This window comes from Neomonachus schauinslandi, chromosome 5 (genome assembly GCF_002201575.2).
Source record: "Neomonachus schauinslandi chromosome 5, ASM220157v2, whole genome shotgun sequence".
Classification (NCBI taxonomy): Eukaryota; Metazoa; Chordata; class Mammalia; order Carnivora; family Phocidae; genus Neomonachus; species Neomonachus schauinslandi.
The window spans coordinates 127,096,787-127,118,759 of NC_058407.1; the positions used below are offsets into that span (position 1 = coordinate 127,096,787).

Genomic DNA, 21,973 nt, shown 5'->3' on the forward strand with positions numbered 1-21,973 from the left:
CAAGGAATAGTTGTTCCTTTAGTTCTCTTTTGGTAACTGGGGTTGGGGTGATAGTGGGGGACAAGGTGTTCATTCAGGAGGGAGTTGTGTGGATGCATATGGCATCCTTGGCTTTCGTTTGGAAATGGATGATGTATCATGAAGACGTGAGCATGAGAACCTTTACCTCCTTTCCCTCCCACCTCACCAAGTAAGAGCTTCCTTTTGAGCACTTGGAAGTAGTCCCTTTATTTTCTGTTATTTTCAATAATTAAAGCTGCTCCTGGATTCAATCAGCTCTTAAAAAGAAATAATTTAAATTACTTTTCTATACATAGGTGTGACTGATAGGAACGCGTAAACTTAAGTTTAACCCTTTCACATCTCTATTCACCAGGTCAGTGTGTCGTTTCTTCCCTTAGAGCTCAGCTCTTTGAAAAACGCGGTTAGTCCCTAGGAAGAGTTGGTAATGATACGCCTTTAGACTTGTGGGGAGGTGGAAGGAACCCTAGCTCTGCTTCTGCTCCTCTTAATATTTCTTAAAGTGACGCAGCAGCGAGCCCTAGGAACTGCATCTGTGGGGGGGGGGGGGGGGGGGGGGGGGGACAGGTACCAGTGGGGGTCAGAAGACCGGAAGAGGTCTGGGCAAATCCAACTCTGCAGGCAGTTATTTAGGTGAACCACAGAAATAAGTATCAGTCTTGGAAGCGGTGGTTAGAATGGGCTGTTGTACAGAAATCAGAGGTGGCTGGTGTGCATTTTCCCCTTTTCCCCAAATCAGATATTCACTTAGGTGGAATCGACTGTATCTTTTTACACAACATATAGAAAAAAAACAGATACGTGAAACAGTGAGGTGTGTAGATGTATCACCAACATATAATGACTACCAACAATACAACACGCAGAGAGAGAAACAAGTATTAGGAAAATGGTTTAATATTGGAGACAGAAGCAAAAAACTGCATCACACAATAACATACGTTACAAAAATAAGTTTGACTATTTCAACTACACGGTTATGTTCACAATGAGGACAGAAGAATCAGAAAAAACTTTGATCTAAACAGCAAAAAAGCAAACCCCTAAAGTTGTAACTAATACATTTATCCACTTAAAGTGACTGAGTACTTCTAAATCTAATTACCTTATTGTGTAACTGCACAATACAGAATAAAAAGTGAAACTTACCGCTGTATTTTAAGACAAAATTCTAATGCTAGATATAAGCAAAGGGAAAAAAGAAATCAAGCCAAAGTTTTTAATTCTCAAAAGAAAAGCAACTTTCTTTCTATCAACCAGAAATCAGACCTGGAATCAGTCAGGGGCCACTAGAGTAAGCCACAAAAATTTCCATTTTTTTTTAATCTCCAGTATAAAAAGTTCCACTGGTACAAAATGCGTAAGTACAATCAGTTGTAGAAATAGGAAAGCCTGCGTATTTTTTTTTTTTTTTGGCTCAAATTCCATCAAACAACAAAATCCAAATGCATCAATAAAACAAACAATACTCGTAAATGGTCTTACAGTTTCCACTAGGTTGCATTAACTTTGGCTTTTCTCAGACAATATTTAAAAACTATTTTGTAATTCTAAACAAAATGATATTATTAATCTACAAACAACAATTCTCACAGCACAAAAAAACACAAATACATTTTTTGTATGACATTATTCAAAAAGGTAATGAAACTACAGGTTTTTTTAAAATTTTATTTCTTCTTGTTAATTAGCACTTAAGATAATAAAAACAAACAGTAAAATGAGTCCAGAGTAGCACAAGCCAAAGAACTATAACCCCTATGGTGAAAGAAAGATGAACTTGTTACACCTTTGAGGACTGCCATTTTATCACAATTCTCTAATTTAGTGTAAAAATGACTATTCTCTACACTTGATTTTAAAAAAAGCAGTTTCCCTGTGTGTTTTTCCTTCTGGCACAGGCCCTTTGCACCCTTGCAGCTTTTTTTTCCTTTGATAGTAAAAGATAAAGTGAGTAAAAGGACAATTTGTCTCTGAGGAGGGTCAGCTTTTAAACAATGCAAACATGCAGAAAAAAAAAGACTTTCCCCTGAAATGTACTGTTTTGGTCGCCTGCAAAATAAGAAACACCCAATGTGAAGTGCCCATCCTGAGCCTCTTGTCACCGGCATTCAAGCTCCTCTGGGGGAGATGCAGGTGGGTGAAAGGAGGACAGTCTGAAATTCAGATGGTGGTGTTCTCTTGTGTGCTGTGCGTCCACAAACCACCCTATGCTGTATGCGAGAGAGAGATGTGTGCGGACTCCTGGTATTAAGCTGATGGCTGCAGGAAGTACAAAATAGCCCTCAAAGGATGAAGGAAGGCCCCAGCAGTAGTAAACACGTGTGAGGATAATACAGATCATTTCATTGTAAGTGCATGTGCTATAAGAAGGAAACTTGTTTTATGTTTAGTTTTTGTGTTTTTTTTTTTTTTTGCATCGTTAGAGGCTAGTCCTTTCCATCCCAGGGCTATCACGTCCACATTAAACTGAACAGAGTGGTGAGTGGGAAAAGGAGGAAGGAAAGGGAGCCAGCAGTTTCTGAACTCCTTTAAAGACAAAGACGCTTCCAGGGCCTGCTTTCAAGAAGGCAGGAGTTTGTGTTGGGGCCTCAGGGTTGACACTGGGGTTTGTCAAGACAGAGTTCTGTTCAACGTGAAGTCGAAGTCAAAGTAATATGGCACTTTATAGAGTGGCAGCAGGATCTGGTGCTAGGTATTTGGTCAGTAACTGTGATAAAGAACAGAGTTGGACTTAGATGGTCAGTCCCCTTTCAATGATTTCAATTAATAAAATTAACAAAAAGGCAGGGAAAGAAAGGACTATCAGCTTCTAACCCCAGGCACCTTGCTTAATCAGAGGTATCTCCTGGGATCAGAGAATGCCCAGCACAGTGGCTGATTAGAAACATCATTAATTGGGAGTATTTAAGAAACAAAATCCTTTAAAATACTACCCCATCACAAAGTCGTTTAACTGGAAGGCATATGAAAATATTCTGAACTAGAACATACCCCTACACCTGATCTCAAAAGCATATAGAATTTAAGGTTAATAATGTAGGTGCTGAATCTACCTACCATCTCCCTTAGAAGGTTTATCCAGTCAACTGTTTCTAATTAAAACCAGAGAAGGAATTTCAGCAGCACATTAGTTTTTTTAAAATGACCAGAAATAATCAAAACTAAAAAAAAAAAAATGTGTAGGGAGGAGAAAAAAAACGGAGAGGGTGAAAATATATTTTTCCCTTCAGATTTGCCTTGTGGAGTTTTGTTTTTTCTTTTGGATCTCAACCAGTGGGTAAAAAAAAGTAGGAAAGACAAAACTCAAAGATGTATGGGGGGGAGGGGTGGGGAATCCAAATTAGAAACACCCTGGAACAAACAGAAATAACAAGGGTATATAAAAAGTTACCAACGCTCCAGACAGCTCTGGGTAGAAAGGGTTAGAAGTTCAAAACTTTCTCACCTTAGAGGTTTCCATATATTATGAAGGAAATACATCGTGAGGTTGCCATCACAGCATTGATGTGCAGAGCGGTTAAAAAAGTGAGACATGGGCACTTATACAATGTCTTACAAAAAACATCATAGAGAAATAACAAACAATAACAATTTCAGGCAACAAGACCACAGGATAGCAAGTTAACAAACTTTTTAACCTCTTTTTTTTTTGTTTTTTGTTTTTTAAATATTAGGGATTTATACAAAACACATAATAAAATACCCATGTTATCAAATTACTTCTCACAAGAAACACACTGAAGCTCTAGGAAGGAAGTACCTTTGGAATTTGGCACTATATATTTTCACTTTTTTTCTTTAAAAGAAAAAAAAATCACATTTTGCTGAACACAAACACATCTAAATAGTCCACAATAAAAAAAAATGACATCAATGCTTTACAAGCCAACACAAAACTTATTCTGGAATAGGTTTTTTTTTTTTTTTTTTCCCCCTCACATGAAATTTTTTTTTTAAGCAAACTTTTTTTTTTTTTTGAAATTCTTTAAGTAAACCAATTCTAACCTTGTCTTATCAACAGAGAACATTAAGACCATAAGACTCATGATTGAAACCACAACTTAATTCACAGAAGCACCAACATAACACAGTTTACAGTAACCTTTCTCCTGTACATTGAAACAGTATAAAATATAGGTAATTTCATGTGCATTAAACCATGGATTGTCTAACTGTGAGTCAGTTCAGCAAAAGGTGACACAAATAGGTAGCATTTGCCCCAAAACAGGGTAAATATTTTTCTTATACTAATCTACAAAAAGTGGTTCTATATATATATCTTAATGAGAAAGTGAGCCACCTAAAATGGCCTTATCAAAAAACTTTACACTGCCTGAAAAATGTAAAAACTATTACAGACCTCTAGAGACTTAAAATCAGACAGTTTTTTTTCTCAAACTGTTTTTGGAAGTAGTCTGTTAGAAACCAACATTCTGTGTCCCTGGACACATATTGCTATTGTTACCAGTGACCGGGAAGAATGCCAATCCCTGTATAATACTTTCAAGTCTGTTTTATGAAAAGAAAAAAAAAAATAAGAAAGAAACGTTTTTGCCACAGGTTTTTTTCTATAATTAATTTGTCTAATAATAAATTTCAGTCTTGCATGAATGCAGCAATGTTTTTCACATTGACTTCCCAGAATTCATAGCTAGATGAGGTCACATGCAAATTTCAAAGGTCAAACTAGATCAAAGGTCAGTAGGAGAACCAAATGTGATGTGAGGTCAGAAAGACATCAGAAACAATGACGGGACGATGAAACTTTTTTTTTTTGAGACGCCACAGGGACATGCTAGGCAAACGGTGAACTAACGGGCATGAAGATGTCTAGGGAGAAAACAAGGGAGAGTAAAAAGTTACACAGAATCTACGCAGCAGCAACAAAATCACTCTTAAGGGTGCAGGAGAAAAACTAATGCAAATCTTAGGTCATCCCGGGAGTCTACGAGCCATTCCCGTAATTTGCATTTCTTACAATCTTTATCCACAGCACAATGGAACCCCAAGAGAATCCATCCGGAGGAGGAGAGGGGATGGATTCCAGGAGTTTTGGGGTGGGGGCTGGCGAGGGACAGGAGGGGAGGATCCAGTTTCAACGGATGTAACATATGGGGGAGAGTCAGACGACCGAACTATAAACTAGATAGATCATGGAAGCTACAAACAAAATCGTCAGACAGATACGAACAACAAGAGGGAAAAGCATGAACTGTAGGCCTAGGGTTCAACGGTGAAAAAAAGCCCATTCCTAGAACGATTCCTCTAGAGACTACTTCAAAAGGATCTAGCTAGCACAGAGAACTGCTCTTTAGGTACCCAATAAGTTAACAATAGGCAATAAATAACTTCCATTATTTCTGAGGCAGTAAAAATTTTGTACAAAAATAGAAATGCTTTTTTTACAAATAAAATTTACAGGCCTGTGGCTTTCTTTTTTATTTATGTATTTATGTATTATTTATTTATTATTAAATTTATCTTTCAAGAAACATCAAGTATTTTCACTCATTTTTATTTTATTTTTAAACCCTGTAGCTTTAAGAAACAGATCTCTAAATCTTTTTTTTACATTAATCCTTTCTAAAAACTAAAATAAAACAACAAAATAGACAACCAGTGTAATAATCTGACCAATAAATGTCATGTTTCTTTGAACCCTAAAATAAAATCCTACTTGTTAAAACAAACCAAATGTAGTGGAAAGACGTTTGTATTGTTTTAAGTGCTTCTCCTGGCTTCTCTCTCGAGCTAGGCCACCACCTTAACCTCTAAACGGTTGGCGCCCTCCTAGGGATGGGCGCGGACAGGAGGGGTGAATTCTCCAGGCAGTGCTCTGGGGCACCAGGGGTCTCAGAGTTAGAATTGCACGTTAGCCTTTGTTTGCCTTTTAAATTCTCAAGATGTCATTTATTTATGTGTATTTTTCTTTAAAAAAAAAGCAAAAAACGAGAACAAAACGAAAAAGGTAAAAGGAGATTCAAATTGCAAAACAAAGGAGAATACAGTGGCACAACTGGAAGAGGAGTTTTACTTGATAGAAACAAGGTAGCCCAAGTTTTTAATTATGGCGAACTGGGTGGGGGGCAGGGGAGGGGACATGGAGGCCTTATTGTAAAAATAACCGTCTCTCTTGGTAAAAGTTGGCAATGTGGTCCTCCTCTGCCTTTCCTGTTGAGAACAGGCTGGCTTGTGGGACTTACCCTAAGAAAGCTAAAATAAGAGCAGGGAGCCTCTGGGGTTAGGATCAGTAAGGTTTGCTGTCGTTTTTGGAGCGCTTCAGCTGGACCTTCAAGCGTTTCATGCCAATCTGAAAGCCATTCATAGCCTGGATAGCAGCTTGCGCGGACACAGGATTGTCGTAGCTAACAAAGCCTGGAAGACACAAGGGGAAGGACGGTGGCAATCAACATGGAGGGGCAGCGGAGTAGACAGGAGGGAGCAGGACATTGTGGGGGGCGGGGGCTGGAGAGTGTAACTGTACGTGGTGGGCAGCGTGGGCACATCCTGTGGGCTCGGCTGGGAGCAGCTCTGCTCAGTTCAGTGTGTGCCGGCTGTGGACGGACGGGGTGTGTTTTACGGCCACCCCTGGGAACATCCACTGAGAAACAGTGAAAAAAGCTGGTCGGACTAGGAATTTGGTATCATGACAACAACGCCCTCCTCTGTGAAAAGCGAAATCTCAGACTCTCAGACTCCTGGTCTGTTTACTGATTTCGATCAAGTCTGTGTTTCAAGGCCCTTGGAATCCTTCGGACAGAACCCCTGGTGGTGCTCACAGAGGCAGAGGCATAGATACTCCAGGGCTCGCAGGGTCCCCAGAGGCTCACATGTCCCAAGCAGGTGTGGTTTAAATGAAGGGCTGGTAACGGTACACTGCAAACACCCCGACTCTCATTCCAGTTCCCCGTCTGTGTCCACACAGCCCACACCTGTTCGACTTTCGGATGGGGTCAGTGAATTAACTCTAAGATAATTTGTACTTGATTTTTAACATTTTGGAGTTATTTCTGAGAGGGACCTATGGACCCAAGGGAAATGCCGGCCCTTTCTTATCATCTCAACTTCCATTTTCAAAGCTCCACTGCATTCAACAGACTGGAAATTGCTACCTTATACCCCCTAAGAATAAAGAGTCTGAACAGCTTAGGGCTTAAGAGCCATCCTCACAGACTTCCCAGTATCTTTGTCTGTACAAAATGGCAGGGAGGGCATGCTTTTGAGAAAGGGCCAGTGATGCTCTGCAAAGACCCAGAAACAGACTTCTGATCACATAGTTTGCTCTAACACTGGCAGTGGGGGGTAGGAGGGTACATGCAAAACTTTCTTTAGGTAATGCCGATGTAAAGGTGTTGAGTTTGTACTGTGCCTACTTCTCGTGTTGAAAGGAAGCTATTATACTGGGTGAATTTCAGTTCTCAACATCAGCTGTTCAGAAGGTTCTATACTAAGCTGCTTCAACTATCTGCTATTAAAGTCTAAAGCTAAAGAGAAAATTCCTTTACAAACTGGAGGAGGAAGAAAAGGACATAAATATACCTTCAGCAGAGTTCTCAGCCGATAAAAATGAGCATATGGTATAATGCAGAAAAGCTTTTCATTGGCAGGCTGTACTGCAAAATGGTGGTACAGATTTTTACTAAATCTAATTCCCAGTATATGTGCTCTCGAATCCAAGAGTTTGGCTCTGATTTTCTCCTTTCCTTCTAGGTCATTACCCAGAAGCAGCAAGATGATTAAAGAATGGAAATGGGTCAAGGGTGAAATGGGTAACAAAACCCGGCCAAGAGGTTAGCATGAAAGAATGGGCTACCTAAGGCTAGCAAATCTGGGACCGCCCTCCCCCCCCTCCCCCCCCGCAAATTAGGCCGCCTAACTGAGAAATGTAGGTTTGGGATGCTGTGGCTTTTGATAAAAACTGAAAACAGTGCATAGTGCTAAATACACTTGTCTGCTGACATTCATCGGTATAGCCTGCATTATTACACCTTCGTTGATACAATCTCTTTTCAAGGCACTAACTGGTTTTCTCAAAATCAGACCCTGAAGCACAATCCCTTTCCGATCTGCAAATAAGCCCAGGACATTGCTTAGTGATGAGTGTAAAAGTCTGTCTCATAACCTCGCTCAGGGAAGCTCCGAGTGGTTAGCTCCCACCGAAACACACACGCCCCCTATGTAACCACTCCCTTTCCATTTCACTTGTTGGTGCGCCATCACAAGGGGGTTTATGTACTTGTCATAGCGGCAGCGATAGTGGGGTGGGTTCAGGCTGACACCCTGGCCACTTGGGTAAAAACAGTGACTTTCAATGGTTGACATACTAATTCCCCTAACAACAGAGGCTTCAGACCTTCCTGGATGATGGCACAGAGATCAGAAAGACGTTACGATAATGGGGTTTTAGAAGCCAAAACATTCTCTCTACACCCGTTGCCCATTACCAGTTAGCCGGTACTAAGTCTGAGTACCACTCCTACCACCTTTGATGCTTTTCTTCATACCATATAGTTCTCTTTGTATTTCCTCTGGTCTGGATCTACTCCACTTTGTTTTGTGCTGTTACTGCCTACTCCCTCCCTGAATTACTAGACTGGAGGAATGATGAAGGCAAATGTTCAATCTCAGACTGGGCCAGAACTTGCCAAGCAAGTAATCTATACTCTGAACATTCTAGCCTCTAAGCCACTTTGGAGACCAAAGGGGTTCAAAAAGCAAAACAAGAAATAGATTTAATGAACGCTATGCTCCTGCTTCTAAAACATTAGGGCCAGTGGAGAGTGTGCCTCTCTCTCAGGGAGCACAGACTGCCCTAGGAGGCAGAGTCTGGGCTGCGTGAGGAAGGAGGGCACGACAGCCCAGGCCACTGAGGACCTGGGTTTTCCAGCGTTCTCTGAATGCTTGCATCTCCGGGCTCTGCATCCACTCGGGCAGGCCCTGCAGAGCCCATCATCCCAAATTCTGGCTCCCGAATCAGCATAATGCAGCACTTCCCGGGACCGTGACAGGCATCAACTCCCCGTCCCGAGCTTGGGGGGGGGGGGCTGCAGGGTGGTGGGCAGCCTGGCCACACCCCTACTGTGAAGGTATGTGAGAATGTAGGAAGCCTTCCCCATACCACATGCTACCCAGATCCACAAGTGCCAGAAGCCTCCCGCACCTAGAAGGCTACGGAATTCGTGGCAGAGTGTCTGCAGTACTACTCTGTATCAGGATCGCCTAAACTACGCTATGGTCCATTAACTATCTCCCTCTGCTCAAGTTCGTGGTTCCATCGGTGGGGCTTGAAGAAACTAGTGAAAGATGACTAGCCGCGTGCAGTAAGACCCTGAGTAGCACAGTACACAACATCATCTAAGGCATGGGCATTTAGTTTCGTTTCCCAGATCCTTCCTTTTTATATAGCCCCTTCCTCTGCTTTTGACTAAATGACTTTGCCCGATCTGCTTACATGGATCCAGAACACCAGGAAACAGCACCACCCAGGGAAGGCCCTATCTGGACTTCTCAAATATTTGCCATTTACATTTTCCTTCCCATGACTCCTCACACTTGGGACTGTACTGTAATATTCTGGCTTGGTTTCTTTTGCATACCAAAGCACTTGCTCAGATTGGTCTGTTTGTCAATGAAGACTTTAGCAGAGATAACATTTCCAAAAGGCATGAACATCTGCAGAATGTCCTGGTCTCCAAACTCCTGTGGAAGGTGGTAAATAAAGAGGTTTGCACCCTCTGGACCTAAAGAGGAAAAAAAAATCAGAGTAAGGTATTCTTCGCTTCTTAGTTCCCAAGGCCTCTTCTTAGGACTGCTTTTTAACAACAGATAGCCTAAGCATTTGCCTTTCTCTCTCATACTAGAAGGGAATGAGATAGATGGATAAATGTCAAGTGCTGGTATGTCTTTCAGGACGGGAATCATCCTTCAGATGTTCCTGATTTCCAAAGACACTGGTCAGCAATAGCTGTCTTTTCACTGATCATCTTCTGTGGCTCGCATTTGCTTAGTGTACATATTTTCAGTCTCCTCTTCTTGAGGGGTGAGGGTGGTCCCCATGGGGTAGAGGTGGGGAGGAGAATGCAGGAGTGGGTTTTTCTTGGGTGGCTGTGTTCTGTTGTATGTATAGATGATCTCTTGGAGTTGAGAGTATCCTGTGTGTTCTAAGCAAATTGCAGCAATTTAGAATAATGGATATAGCGTAATGTTGCTTGGATTTCTCAATCATTTACCTAATTATCCATCCAGTTTTGATTTGCCAAATCTCTTAACACAGTCTAATAATCATTTTTATTAGAAATGACTGGCAGTGAGTCAAGGCAGGGAAAAATAGGTAGCTAGAGTTTCACAGCTGTGATAGGAATTATACCACTGGGGATTAGCCTTGGAAATGAACGCACAAGGTGCAGAAGCTAGGCAGAGACCAAGCTCAGAGACGTCACTTTCCAGAGAAACAGGAAGCAAGGGCAGAGTATGGAAGGTCCTCTCAGCTACACTGGTTAGAGAGGTAAGCTCTCCTCCTTGTCTTCCCCATCTCTCTAGCCACCTGCCCAAGAGCCATCCGAAGGTGAAAAGGAGGGAATCTGAATGACCTGATGGGAGGTAGTCATCTAACAAGGAGGCTTTCCAGGTCCAAGGCCGCCTGGGGTAGTTACCAATCCCACGCCCCCCCCCACTCATCTGGAGAGGCCCCCCAAGGGCTGGATGTCTCTAAGATGTTCTAAGTTCGGGGCGTGGTGTCTGGGAGGGAAGGGTGCTCACAAAAACCGATGAAGTAACCTTGGCAGCTGACTCCTGGAACCTTCACTGGCATCCAGGGGAGGAACCAGAGCTGCCTGCCCCACTGGGATGCCGCAGGGGCTGTGGTGGTGGTTAGTATTTGGGTCTAAGAAAAGTAAAACTGGAGAAAGAATAACTTTGTAAAAATAAAAGAGAAGAAACATCTTTGTAAAGAAGAGTCAAACCAAGTTTCTCCCCACAAAAGAAGAGTGTTCTAATGTGTGGGACTTTTCCCAAGGATGTCTTCTGGAGGCAAGTTTCTGAAGCCACAGAGATGAAGCATTTAAGTTCAACATGACCACTTCAACTTTCTGTGTCGCTCACAATTCCCATGGACATATCCACATTCCAGTGCCAAGGAGGCAGTCTGTAATTCAAGGGACACAGTTGTAGGTCTTAGGTCCCCAAATGTTTCCTGGTTTACTTAGTATGACTAGGTGAAAAACCAAAACATGGGAAAGGGATGTTTGGAGCGCCACCAGGCCAGGCACGGCTTCGGCAGTATGCGCTGGGCAAATCTGGCACCACCCAGATTTCATGTTCCTTCTCAGTAAAAGATCCACATGTACAAATGAGGATTTATGGGACCCACCCAGGGAGAAAGTGCAACTTAATGTACTCTGTCAGATTACTGGCTACGCCTGGACAGTCCTGGCATTCTAGAACACTGTACATTCCAACTGTATCTGTGCCACATGGGGGGGGGACCAAGAAACTATGAAAAAGGTCAATCTAAGGAGGCTCTGTTCTTTATTCACCATTTTCTCAGGTAAAGTGCCACCAGCATCTCCTAGTGTAGACCCCACAGTTTTTATCACCAGAAATAGTTTGATTTTGCAAACTGCCAAAATTGTGAACACTAAAATGAGAAAAAGGTGACTCGATGTGGAAAACCTCTCTTCCGTGCAACGAAGGCGGCTGTTGCCACAGATACCAAGGGCCGAAACACAAAAACACGTTTTTGAGGGTTCCACCTATGTATCCACCTCACTGTTGCTTTTAGTAAGAACGTGCTGACAAATCACGCATTCCTCGGATCTCTCCCAGTACATGTCATTTTAACTTACTGGAGTTCTCTGTTAGAGTGTTGGTCCCAGCTGGCTGGGTGCTCACATTTTGTATTTCTCAGATAGGGCACTTGGTCTAGCACAGAGCACTGGGGTATCTGTGGCCAACGGCCAGCCCCTACCAGCTGCTTCGTGGCCTTCCCGAGGCTCTACCTACTTGTGTGTGCGTGACTGCCTCCTGCAAATCAAGGAACACGGGAAGGTATGACAGAGGTCCGAGAGTATTCAGGAGTGACAGGAAAGGTGGTCAACTTTCCTGGATTGAGGTCGATAGGGATGCCATAATCTTTCAGACGATTTAGCTGGGGAATATATCAAAGCCACTTTAAAACAACAACAGTAGCAAAGCCAGCCTGGCTCATTTTCCTGTGGGAAAATATATACTAGGGTACATGACTAAATGCATCAACTTGACTTTCAACTCTCTGAACTAAAGGACAAAACCATGGAGCAGAAAATCTAAAAATCTGTTTAGTTGTGGAATTCATTTTTTTTTTCCTTCCAAGTATAACCTGCTTTGAAAATTATGTTGTGGTTAAACTAATATTAGGATGGTTTAAATTTCTTGAGAACACATCAACTGGGTGAAAAGAAGGTGATCAGAAGAGAGGTATGAGAAGGTGGGAGATGATTAAAAATGCTAAACAAACCAAAACACACCACCACCACCACCACAAAAATCAAAACTAAACCATACTACTGGTAGCCCCAGTACCTAAATGTCAGTGACCCCAGGTTGGCAGCCATTATTCACATTAATCCCAGACGGTTAGCTACTGCACAGGCAATCCCAAAAAGGCAAGGCATGGAGATGTGGGGCAGTGAGCTGCGGTAAAGCAGCAGAGAACAGTTGTTTCAGGGCCCACACTCTATCCTTGCACCAGTACATGGCGAGTCCACTGGTGACGTGTTTCTCGGTGACATCCGTCACGTCGCTTGCTCTAAGGCTCTGCTGGGCAGTGGAGCAGTGGCCAGGATTCTTTAAGAATCCTGCCGGGAACCGGCTTTTATGTTTTCACCTAAGAACATCATTATCTCACAGACCCCTCCTACCACAGTCACCATGGCAGTCCGACCCCAGACAAGGGACCTCAGTGCAGGCCCTTCTTTGGGAAGGCAGGGTATTTATGACGTAGGGTTTCCACATGCCTCGGGAAATACAGTTGCCTGAACGGTGGTGCAGGTTTTTAAAAATCTACACTAACAGTCACAGCTAAGAATAAAGAGAAAGTTGAAATAATGAAGAATTTAGATTTTCATATATCTCATTTTTAACGATCTCTTACTTATAAATGGAAACAAACCTTTGTTCTACAAGAGTATCTTTAAAGCTGTGTCCCTTTTAAAGTTCACAACTTTACAAAGTTAAAACATTCTATTCTTATAGAACACCATATTTAAAATACTCAGACAAGAACAGTTTGGAAATGTGGGGTGAGGATAAAGAAGGGAAGGAAATTTGTACAAACTTCCTCAGCAATACTTCCCTATTCTAGCCTCTTATGCCATACTCCCAACAGGTGTGAAAGAGAATAAATATCATCATGGTGCAGAGTTTGCTTGAAAGCAATTTCTACTAAGGAGAAGAGACCAAAGGAAGAAAGGAAAAGACAAGCTCTCCCTCTTTGGACTGGTTCATTAACTGTTTTAGAATTAGCTTGAATTTATTCTTAGCATTCATTTCCTGAGACTCACTTTGCCTCATTGGCAGAGAAGCAAGACCATCAGTCACGTACTTACTTCCTCAGAAGACCCCCGATTCAACACAGACCCAGCCGATCCTGATGGTGCGTTTCATCCTTACCCTGGAAACTTTCGCCTATGAAGAGTTCAGCTAACCAGCCACAGGGCGTGGGGATGCCCAGATACCTGGGACATGCCTGGGAAGACCATCGACTGACCCCTTCCACTAGGGAGCAGTTAATGTGTAGTGGACGGCCCCTGCTGACTTGGGAGAGCGGGTTCCTGCCAGGTTTCTGAGGGCTGCAACTACTAGGTAACTGCGTAAAAGCACGCAGTGGGTGAGAAATAAGTCTGAGGAGGTAAATTAAAAGACTGATGAAAAATTACAGCATAAAAGAAGTACGAGCCTGAGGAGGACAGGAGAGAAGACTCAAACCAATGGCTTAGTCCTGTTAGGTTTTCTAAAGGAGAAAAACGAACCCCACCCCATGAAGGGCAGAAGTAAAATAATGGCTTTCTCCTAGGACGCTGGCTCCGTCGAGTTTCTCGGAGGCCGGCTGTACGGGCGCCTCGGCCGTCCGGGCCCGGGCAAGCACCTACCTTCCTTCTGGCTGCCCGCGGCGCTCTGCTGTTGCAGCAAGCTCTGGCTGTACAGAGTGGGCAGTGCCGCGGCCGCGTACTGCTGAATCCCTGAGTAGGCCTGCGTGAGGGCGTCCATGGTGCCCGCCGTGCCATTCGTCAAGCCCGTGGCGCCAAGTCCTCCATTCAGAGCCGCCATACCTGAGAGCATTTGAGCAACTTTACAAAAAACCCAACAATAGAGAAGAGAAATAGCACTTTTCATTAGTGCTTTCCAAAGGAAGTTAGAGAATCATTTGACACAAGTAACAGCAAGTGCATGCAGCTAGCACACCGATGAACCTGACATGGAAGTGAACACGGAACTATGAGGCAACACGTTGTCACAACGGGGAACACACAACAAAACCCACGAAACCCCCTGAGCAATGATGCCGTCACTCCCTAAGGCCAGTGAGCAGACTTCACGGAGGCATGAAGTGAGACAGGACGTTGCAATTCCATGCATGGTGCTACTGGCAAGTACTGGTATCGTTTTGAAATGAGAGCCTTTTCCTTCGTAGAGCCCAGAAGCATGTAAGAAAACGTGAGTGACGGGCTTGTAACAGCTGTGCACTTAAATCCATTTCCTGGGCGCTCTGAGGAGCCATGGGATGGCTCAAGGGTTTGCGGAGAAAGGGATAAAACTTGTCTCCGTCAGTGGGCTGATGAGATGGTCCCGGAGGCCAGCTCTGTCCCCAGGAAACCTGTGTGCGGCCCCCTGAAATAGCTCAGGGATGTCGTCAGGGACAGGCCCTTAGGAAGACTCGTCTAGCTGATTAAGAATGAAAGCCCAGCAAAAATGGGGACCCTTAATCTAACTGTAGAGAACTGAGGCTGCTTCCTCAGTGGGAAAGGCTCCAAACAGAATGGGGCCAACTTAAGCAGCAGACACACACGCTAATATGAATCCGGGTCACGGGAGCATGCACCCCTGAAAGCGCTCCATGTCGTGTTTTCCCGTTAACTGAAGTGATACCCGTGTCTGTAAGCTGGATCTTGGCTATTCACGGATGGGAACTGGATGCTGGCCAGCGCGTGAGTTTTTTTTGTATCCTGGCTGCTCTTTTGCTCTGTTATGGTTGCTGACTGTGCCACATTTTCCCCGAGTACGGAGTCAAAACAAGCAACACTTTATAGAGTGCTAACTTTCGTATGAACTCAGGAAATGGAAGAGGTGACATCATAATAGCCTTTAGTTGCCTTTATGATTAAAACATTTAAAAAAGATCTGTTTTCTGGGAAGAACTTACTGAAAACATTAATGAAACTCTTGAATGGATTAGGACTATTGATTAGGGCTATTAAAATAGCAAAGATGACTAACTGAAAAACAAATTGGCAAGAAGTCTAATGAGGACAGAGGACCAGATAAAGATGCTTAAGAAATGATACAGAGGAATCCAATACCAGAATCATGTCAACACCCACCAGTGTTCTTGCGTGCCATCCACAGAAGATGGAGCAGGTGGGGAATGTTCTACGTACTCTCAGCATGCCTCGGTTACTCTGACAACTTCATCTCATCTCTTGGGTGAAAAGGACTACACACAAGATATCAATTAGACCATGGCTTAACAGCAGAGGAAATGCATAGTGCCTCAAGTCTGGTATTCTTCCAGGGGGGCTTGAGGGGACAGAAGTGGGCGCAGGGTGAAGTCACCAAGTACAGTCTCCTCAGTACAGACACCGCACGGGGGGTGGGGGTGAGGAGCCTCTGAAGGACAGAAGAATGGAATGATAAGCCTCCTGAAAAAGGAAATCCTTGCGGGTGGATCTAGCAAATACAAACGAAGCTAAGAAGGTGCTGGCCAGCAGAGGTCCTGTGGACTCTGCTTTAAGTTTCTTACTGAGAAGCATTCTATGCTCTAATTTTTTTTGGTCAAATAAATGCTGTTAAAGAGCTTGGAACTAGCGTGTCCTCCGAATTAAACAGTCCCTCAGACAGCAGCTGATCCCATTTACCCGACTCAGGCCTCTCTCCTCCTCCATCCCTGGTATTTGTAGGGCTGCTGAAGGCTGGGGAGTAACTTCATTTTTCTCCTTTCGGTCTTATTTTATCCTCACCTCCCAATATTTGTGTGAATGCAAAGAAACAGCAATGGTTCTTTTCTAGAAGGTGAGAGGAGGGTGTAAAATAACTCCGGAGGAGCTAGGCACAGTTCAGTGCTGTTTGTTTCATTTCCGTCAGGCTGCGACTAGGTGCTAGGGACACAGACGATCACGCCGTGGGGCTCAGCCCTCTAGAAAGCCGGATCCCTGGGTGGGAAGGAATTCTAGCAGTAGAGTGAGGGGTGACTTGCCACTCTGCTTCTACCCCGAGGCGGGAGAGTCTAGGTGTGCATCGTGGCGAGCGGGGCTGCTCGGAGCTCTGCTGCTGTCACCGGAACGGTAGAGCCCTGCATCTCTGGTGCCTTTTTGGCTAAGGGCCTGGAGGTTCGCAGCCATTGTGCCTCCCTGTGTGTCGTAGCTTCCCCAGAGGCCGCACACACGGCGGGTGTTTCACTGCAGGGCTCACTGCGGCCCTGGACTCCCTTCCTCTCTGGTACATGTCTCCTTTTTTTTTAATCATCCAGGTCAGGTGAATTTTCTTCTCTTTCCACCTTTTTGCCATTTTTTTCCTCTTGAAACACAGAAGCAGAATGAACTTCAGTGCTCCTGAAAGACGGGATGGGTTTTAGGACTAGAGTCATCGTGAGGCCTGCAGCCCTACCAAGTGACATTCCAGCACATCGTCACTCCGTTCCTGCCTACACTTCATGGTCCTTGGCCGTGTTTTTGGACTACATCTCAGGGCAAATCTGCTTTCTGAAGGGCTCTGCTTACTTCAAGTGATGCCACGCGTGCGGGAGGTAGTTGTAGCTGGCTTGACCTGCCTGAGGCGAGGATGGAAACGGTATTGGAGGCACCAATGGGTGCAGATGCGGAAGAGGGGACTGGTAAGGGCTCTCCAGCCCGGGCCTTTCCTCCTCCATGGTATAACCATCCTTTTGAGCAAAAAATAAGGGTACAAATTCTGGCAAGTGCATTGAGAATATTAAAAACCAAACTATCCTGGAGGTTCTGGGGGATGTGTTTGCCAAAGTCAAGGTAGAATAGGTAATTGATTACCTGGCGGAATTTGAAAGACCATCAAAGGAAGATTTATATTAAATAATTATTATATCAAAGATAACACTTGTCAATTCAGCTGCTGGTATCTGATTACATGCACAAACTTTGGACAGTGTTTACAGAGGTTTGAAGAAAGTTAAGTTGAATAAATGTCTCACCTTAAAAGAATGGGAATTTTCTTTAAAAAAGCCAAATGGATCAATCATTTCATCCCATTAAATCTAAAGGAACAAAATGACAGATGTGGCCAATCTCAACAAGGGAGGATCTTTGCACACGGTCTGTGGACAGTCAGTACATATCCTGACTACTGAATCATAAGGAAAATACATTTGTAGTACTCTACTGTATTAACTGAAAAAAAATATGCATATCAGTGAGCCCGCACAGTTCAAACCTATGTTGTTCAAGGGTCAACTGTATTTCCATAAACACTATTCACCAGGCACTTGTGCTTGGTTATATTCTGACAAATCCTAATTTTAAGCACTATATGGTAAGCCATTTGGAAGAATGTTGTGATCTGAACAAGGAAAAAAAAGTATGTCACTTGACCTATGTTAAAACACCTACATAAAGTCAGATACAGACTCTTGGGTGGATATATCTGCAAAAATATTTTGTTTTAGTTCAGATGTACAAAACACATCTTATGTACAAAACATGTCTTGAGAACACTCAAATAATCCCAAACTGAAAGCTCTGTTAGTCAATCACCACCCACATTCCTTACCTCTGATCTTGGCAACTTTTGCTTTTAGCTTTAGGCTTCTACTCTACTTTTTTTAAGCCCCTCCATTCATGAATGTATAAGGGAAGAAAAGGGCTATCAAATTTGAGCAGTTTAATTCAGCTACTTGTCTTCTAACCAAAACTTTATTTTGGGAGGAGAGGGGCCCTGTGGCAGTGAAGAGGGTAACATTTTTACAAAGATGAGTTAATTGGGAATTAACTGGATTCCATCTACCTACATTCTTCCTGGCTCCTTTGTCCATGGGAAAGAGACGGCTCTCTTTGGACAACCGGAGAATTCTTTCAGTAGCAAGTCATTGTTCCTGGGATGGAGTAAGGTAGGAAACAGCAGTGATATGGAAGCTGTGGCCAACTATTTTAGAAGCTGCCTCTATTCCGGTAACGTCTCTTGAGTACCTTCTTTGAGAGTTATTCAGTAGGATAGGCAGCATGATCACATTCAGGCAGGGTGGTCTGAAAGAGGACACTCTATGTATTTCGGTTTCCTCTTAGTATTTGAGAAAAGGAACAAATACCAGCTCCAAGCCAGTGTTGGGATTGTTAAATAGCTCTGTGCTAGTAACATTTACCAAATCAGAAGGAATGTAGTTTTGTTTGTGATTTTTGTAAATAAGCAATTAAACATTTTCCTGGTTCACACTGTCTGGTAGGGGCTGTTTGAAACAAGACACCTTCTCAATTCCCCGTCAACTATCCATACTTGTTGTGCCCCAATTGCAAAAAATTTAGAGAACAAAACAATTTAAGCCCGTTGTCCTTGCCAGAAGCAAAATTTGTGACACAGAGCCCACACGAGGACTAGTCCTAGTTTCTTGGCCTTTCAACAGAGCCCCTCTCTAGTCCCTCATGGCACTGATGGGAAAACACCAGCAAAGCACGAGAGACTGGGATGGAGAGAGACAGGACCACACAGACGGGAGGACAGCACACAAGCAGTCATGAGCACGTGCTGAGGAGGACAGCCATTCCCACTGGCCTGTTACTTTGCAGACCAAGGACAGGACAGGCAGGCGATCAAATCAAAGTCCTTGTTTTAGGGGAACTAGGTCCTGGGGCAAGAGAAGCAGCATGAAGGGATGTGTGCAAACACACTTGTCTGCAACCGAGGGGAAGGAAGTGGGTTGGAGCGTCTGCAGAACAAGGTCAGAAACAGGAGTCAAGGCAATGACGGCTCCTCCTGGGCCATTGGGAAGTGGGGAGCTGGAGGCAGTTTTACTGGAATAAAACATTCTGTTGTCACATGGTTACCACTTCGTGTACTGTTTGCTAATCAAGTCTATCCTAGCAAGTCTATCCTATCTGGAAGGAATAATCTTTTTCTTTTCTTTTTGGCCTACAGTAAAACTCAGTCCCAGTTTTCATTTTTCCCAGAGCATCTGAATAAAAGTGTTTAATAAAACTTGAAAATTTGATAAGTTCTAGATTCCTTTTTATCAAACTACAAGGCATTCTTTTTGAGATTTTAAAGTATAGAATGATTGGGATTTTTTTGCTTTAAAAAAATTGTATCATCTGATCATCCCTTAAAGACTGTTCACTTCTTGGATCATGGCTGAAACCAACTTGCCAAGGACCCCTTTCTGAAAGCTGAAAGTGGGCAGGCGGTGGGTTGCCCGGGCTGCATGGTAGGTCACTGGGCCCCCAAATCAGAATCTCTTCGGGCTCTCCTAGGTTGGGCTACTCTCGACTCAGGACTGAACTGAGGGAAAGGCAAATGAGGTGTCCCCCTCTGTGGGCGGAGGATCACTTTCCCCCAGTGTAGAGGCCAATGCCAAGCACAAGGCTAAAATAGGACTTATTCTCTGTCTGGGGACTATCTCCAACCCCCCCAACCCCCCCTCCAGCCAAAGATCCAAAATGGCAGAAATCGGCAAGCTGTGTAGGACAGAACCTGGAGTTCCTCAGTGAGTCCCTAGGTTTCAGGCTGAAAGGATTCTGTAAGCTGGCTGCCCAACTCTGCCTTAGCCTGCCAAGGTAACACGCGCCTCTTCAGAGATGAAGATGCTTGGGGGGGGCGGGGGGAGTCCTGTCTGTGGGTGCTTACAGACCCCGTACTGCGGCCGGTGGGGCTCTGCACTCCGCTCTATTTCCTTTTTTCCAAGGCCTCATTTTTACTTCTCTATATATGTCATGAATCTTTAGAGCAAGAGGACACCCGGAAGATCATCTAATCCAGAACTTTCCATTTTCAAATGGGACTCTGAAGCCTGAGGTGGGCGGGCCAGCATTTGCTCAGGACTTTTGCAGGTTGGGAACTGGACCCATGCGTCCTGACTTCTAGTCCCATTTTTCTATTAAAACACACTGCCTCTCAGAAGAAGAGACCCCAACCAAACCCAAACCACCCCCGTGTGAAACCTGTAGCTATCCGTGCGCCACAGGAACCTAGGGATGGATGCACATTCTGCATATTAGAAGAGACTGGGGGTGGTGGGGTTGGGTGGTCTTGGAGGCAAAGTGAGCGTAGACAGCATTTGCCTAGCACGGCATGTGCTCCTCCATCCCAAGCTGTAGTTCTCCCTGTTCCCTCTCCTTTGCAGGTCATTACTGGGGGAGAATTTGGGGGGAGGCTGTCCACCAGAGCAGCAAATACTCACTGTTTAGGGTACCTGCTAGTGCGTTAATATTATTCAGCCCAACAGTGGCTCCCGCCAGTCCTTGCAGCGTCCCAAGGGAGGTCAGAGAATTCATGGCTGCACCAGCAGTGGAGTTGGGGGTTGAAGCAGCCACTGAAACACAAAACATGACAGGAAGACGGGGAGAGAAAGCACCAGATGAGTGAAAGCCAACCGGCCCCGGAAAGTACTCGTCTTCCCGCAGCGGAGTGGGGGCCGCTCAGGCACCAGGACCCCAGAGCCGCTTCCCTCCAGGCTGGGGCCTTATCCAGGTTCATCAGGGACCAGCACCCGGGCCGGGGCGGGGGGGGCAGTTCTTGGCTTTCTCGGTTTCTGCTTCAGACTCAGCATTTTCTTTTCTCAACGAAATTTTGAAAAAAAGAAATCCTCCATCTTCCTGAATTTGACTAAAGACTTCAGGGCCCAGGTGGTGGTGGTAACAGAGTGAGGAGGGGTACGAGATAAAACCATTCTGTTCCAAACTCTCTCTTAACTACCCCTCCCCCCACCCTGCCTTTTAGGTAACAGGTTTATTGGGATGTCATTCACATACCGTAAAATTTATCCCTTTAAAGTATACAGTTCAGTGGGTTTTAGTCTATCCGCAGAGTTACACAGCCAGCACCACCATCTAACAGAATATTTTTCTTACCCCAAACAAACCCATCCCCATTAGCACGCATTCCCCCTTCTCCCCTCTCCACAACACCCGCCCCCCACTGGCACCCACCCCTCTACTTCTGGTCTCTATGGGTTTGCTTCGCCTGGGTATTTCATATAACTGGAATCATACGAATCATCTTTTGTGACTGCTTTCCTTCACTTAGCAAAATGTTCTCAAGGTCCATCCACGTGGCACGAGTCAGTACTTCATCCCTCTCTAACTGCCGAGTAATAAATACTCCGCTGTACGGAAACACTATATTCTGTTTATCCATCCATCAGTTGGGGACATTTTGATCATGTTGACTTTTGGGCTAGTATGAATAATGATGCTCTGAACATCTGTATACAGCTTTCCTGTAGCCAGATGTTTTCATTTCTCTTGAGTGTATATGTATGTGTGTATGTGTGTATATATATATATACACACACACACCCAGGAGTGGGATTGCGGGGTCATATGATAAATTTATTCTTAACGTTTTGAGGAACTGCCAGACTGTTCTCCAGAGCAACTGCACTCCCTATCCCTTTTATACTTACAATGGCTTCTGTAAATAATATTTCAAGTATCTTACATTTGTATACAGTTGTATAGCTTTACACTCCGCTGACTTTCTCCACGTACATCACTTCCCTTTATCCTGGTGACGGAGGGTA

The 21,973-nt window shown here is 44.2% G+C and overlaps 1 protein-coding gene across 2 annotated transcripts in view; it reads right to left on the reverse strand.

Moving 5' to 3' along the window:
- Positions 1 to 3,300: 3,300 nt before the first annotated feature.
- The window catches only part of CELF2 (CUGBP Elav-like family member 2), a 295,483-nt gene continuing 276,810 nt past the window's right edge, over positions 3,301 to 21,973 (reverse strand). Inside the window, exons 10-14 of one of the 2 annotated variants that reach the window (XM_044915547.1) lie at positions 20,645 to 20,764; positions 14,151 to 14,348; positions 9,621 to 9,764; positions 6,228 to 6,399; positions 3,301 to 4,854 (exon numbers count right to left, since the gene is read on the reverse strand). In XM_044915547.1, coding sequence (XP_044771482.1) covers positions 6,272 to 6,399; positions 9,621 to 9,764; positions 14,151 to 14,348; positions 20,645 to 20,764 — 590 coding nt within the window. In that variant the 3' untranslated portion in view covers positions 3,301 to 4,854; positions 6,228 to 6,271. Of the gene's footprint in view, positions 4,855 to 5,958; positions 6,400 to 9,620; positions 9,765 to 14,150; positions 14,349 to 20,644; positions 20,765 to 21,973 lie in introns of those variants that run through there. The other variant, XM_044915546.1, reaches the window with a different exon arrangement.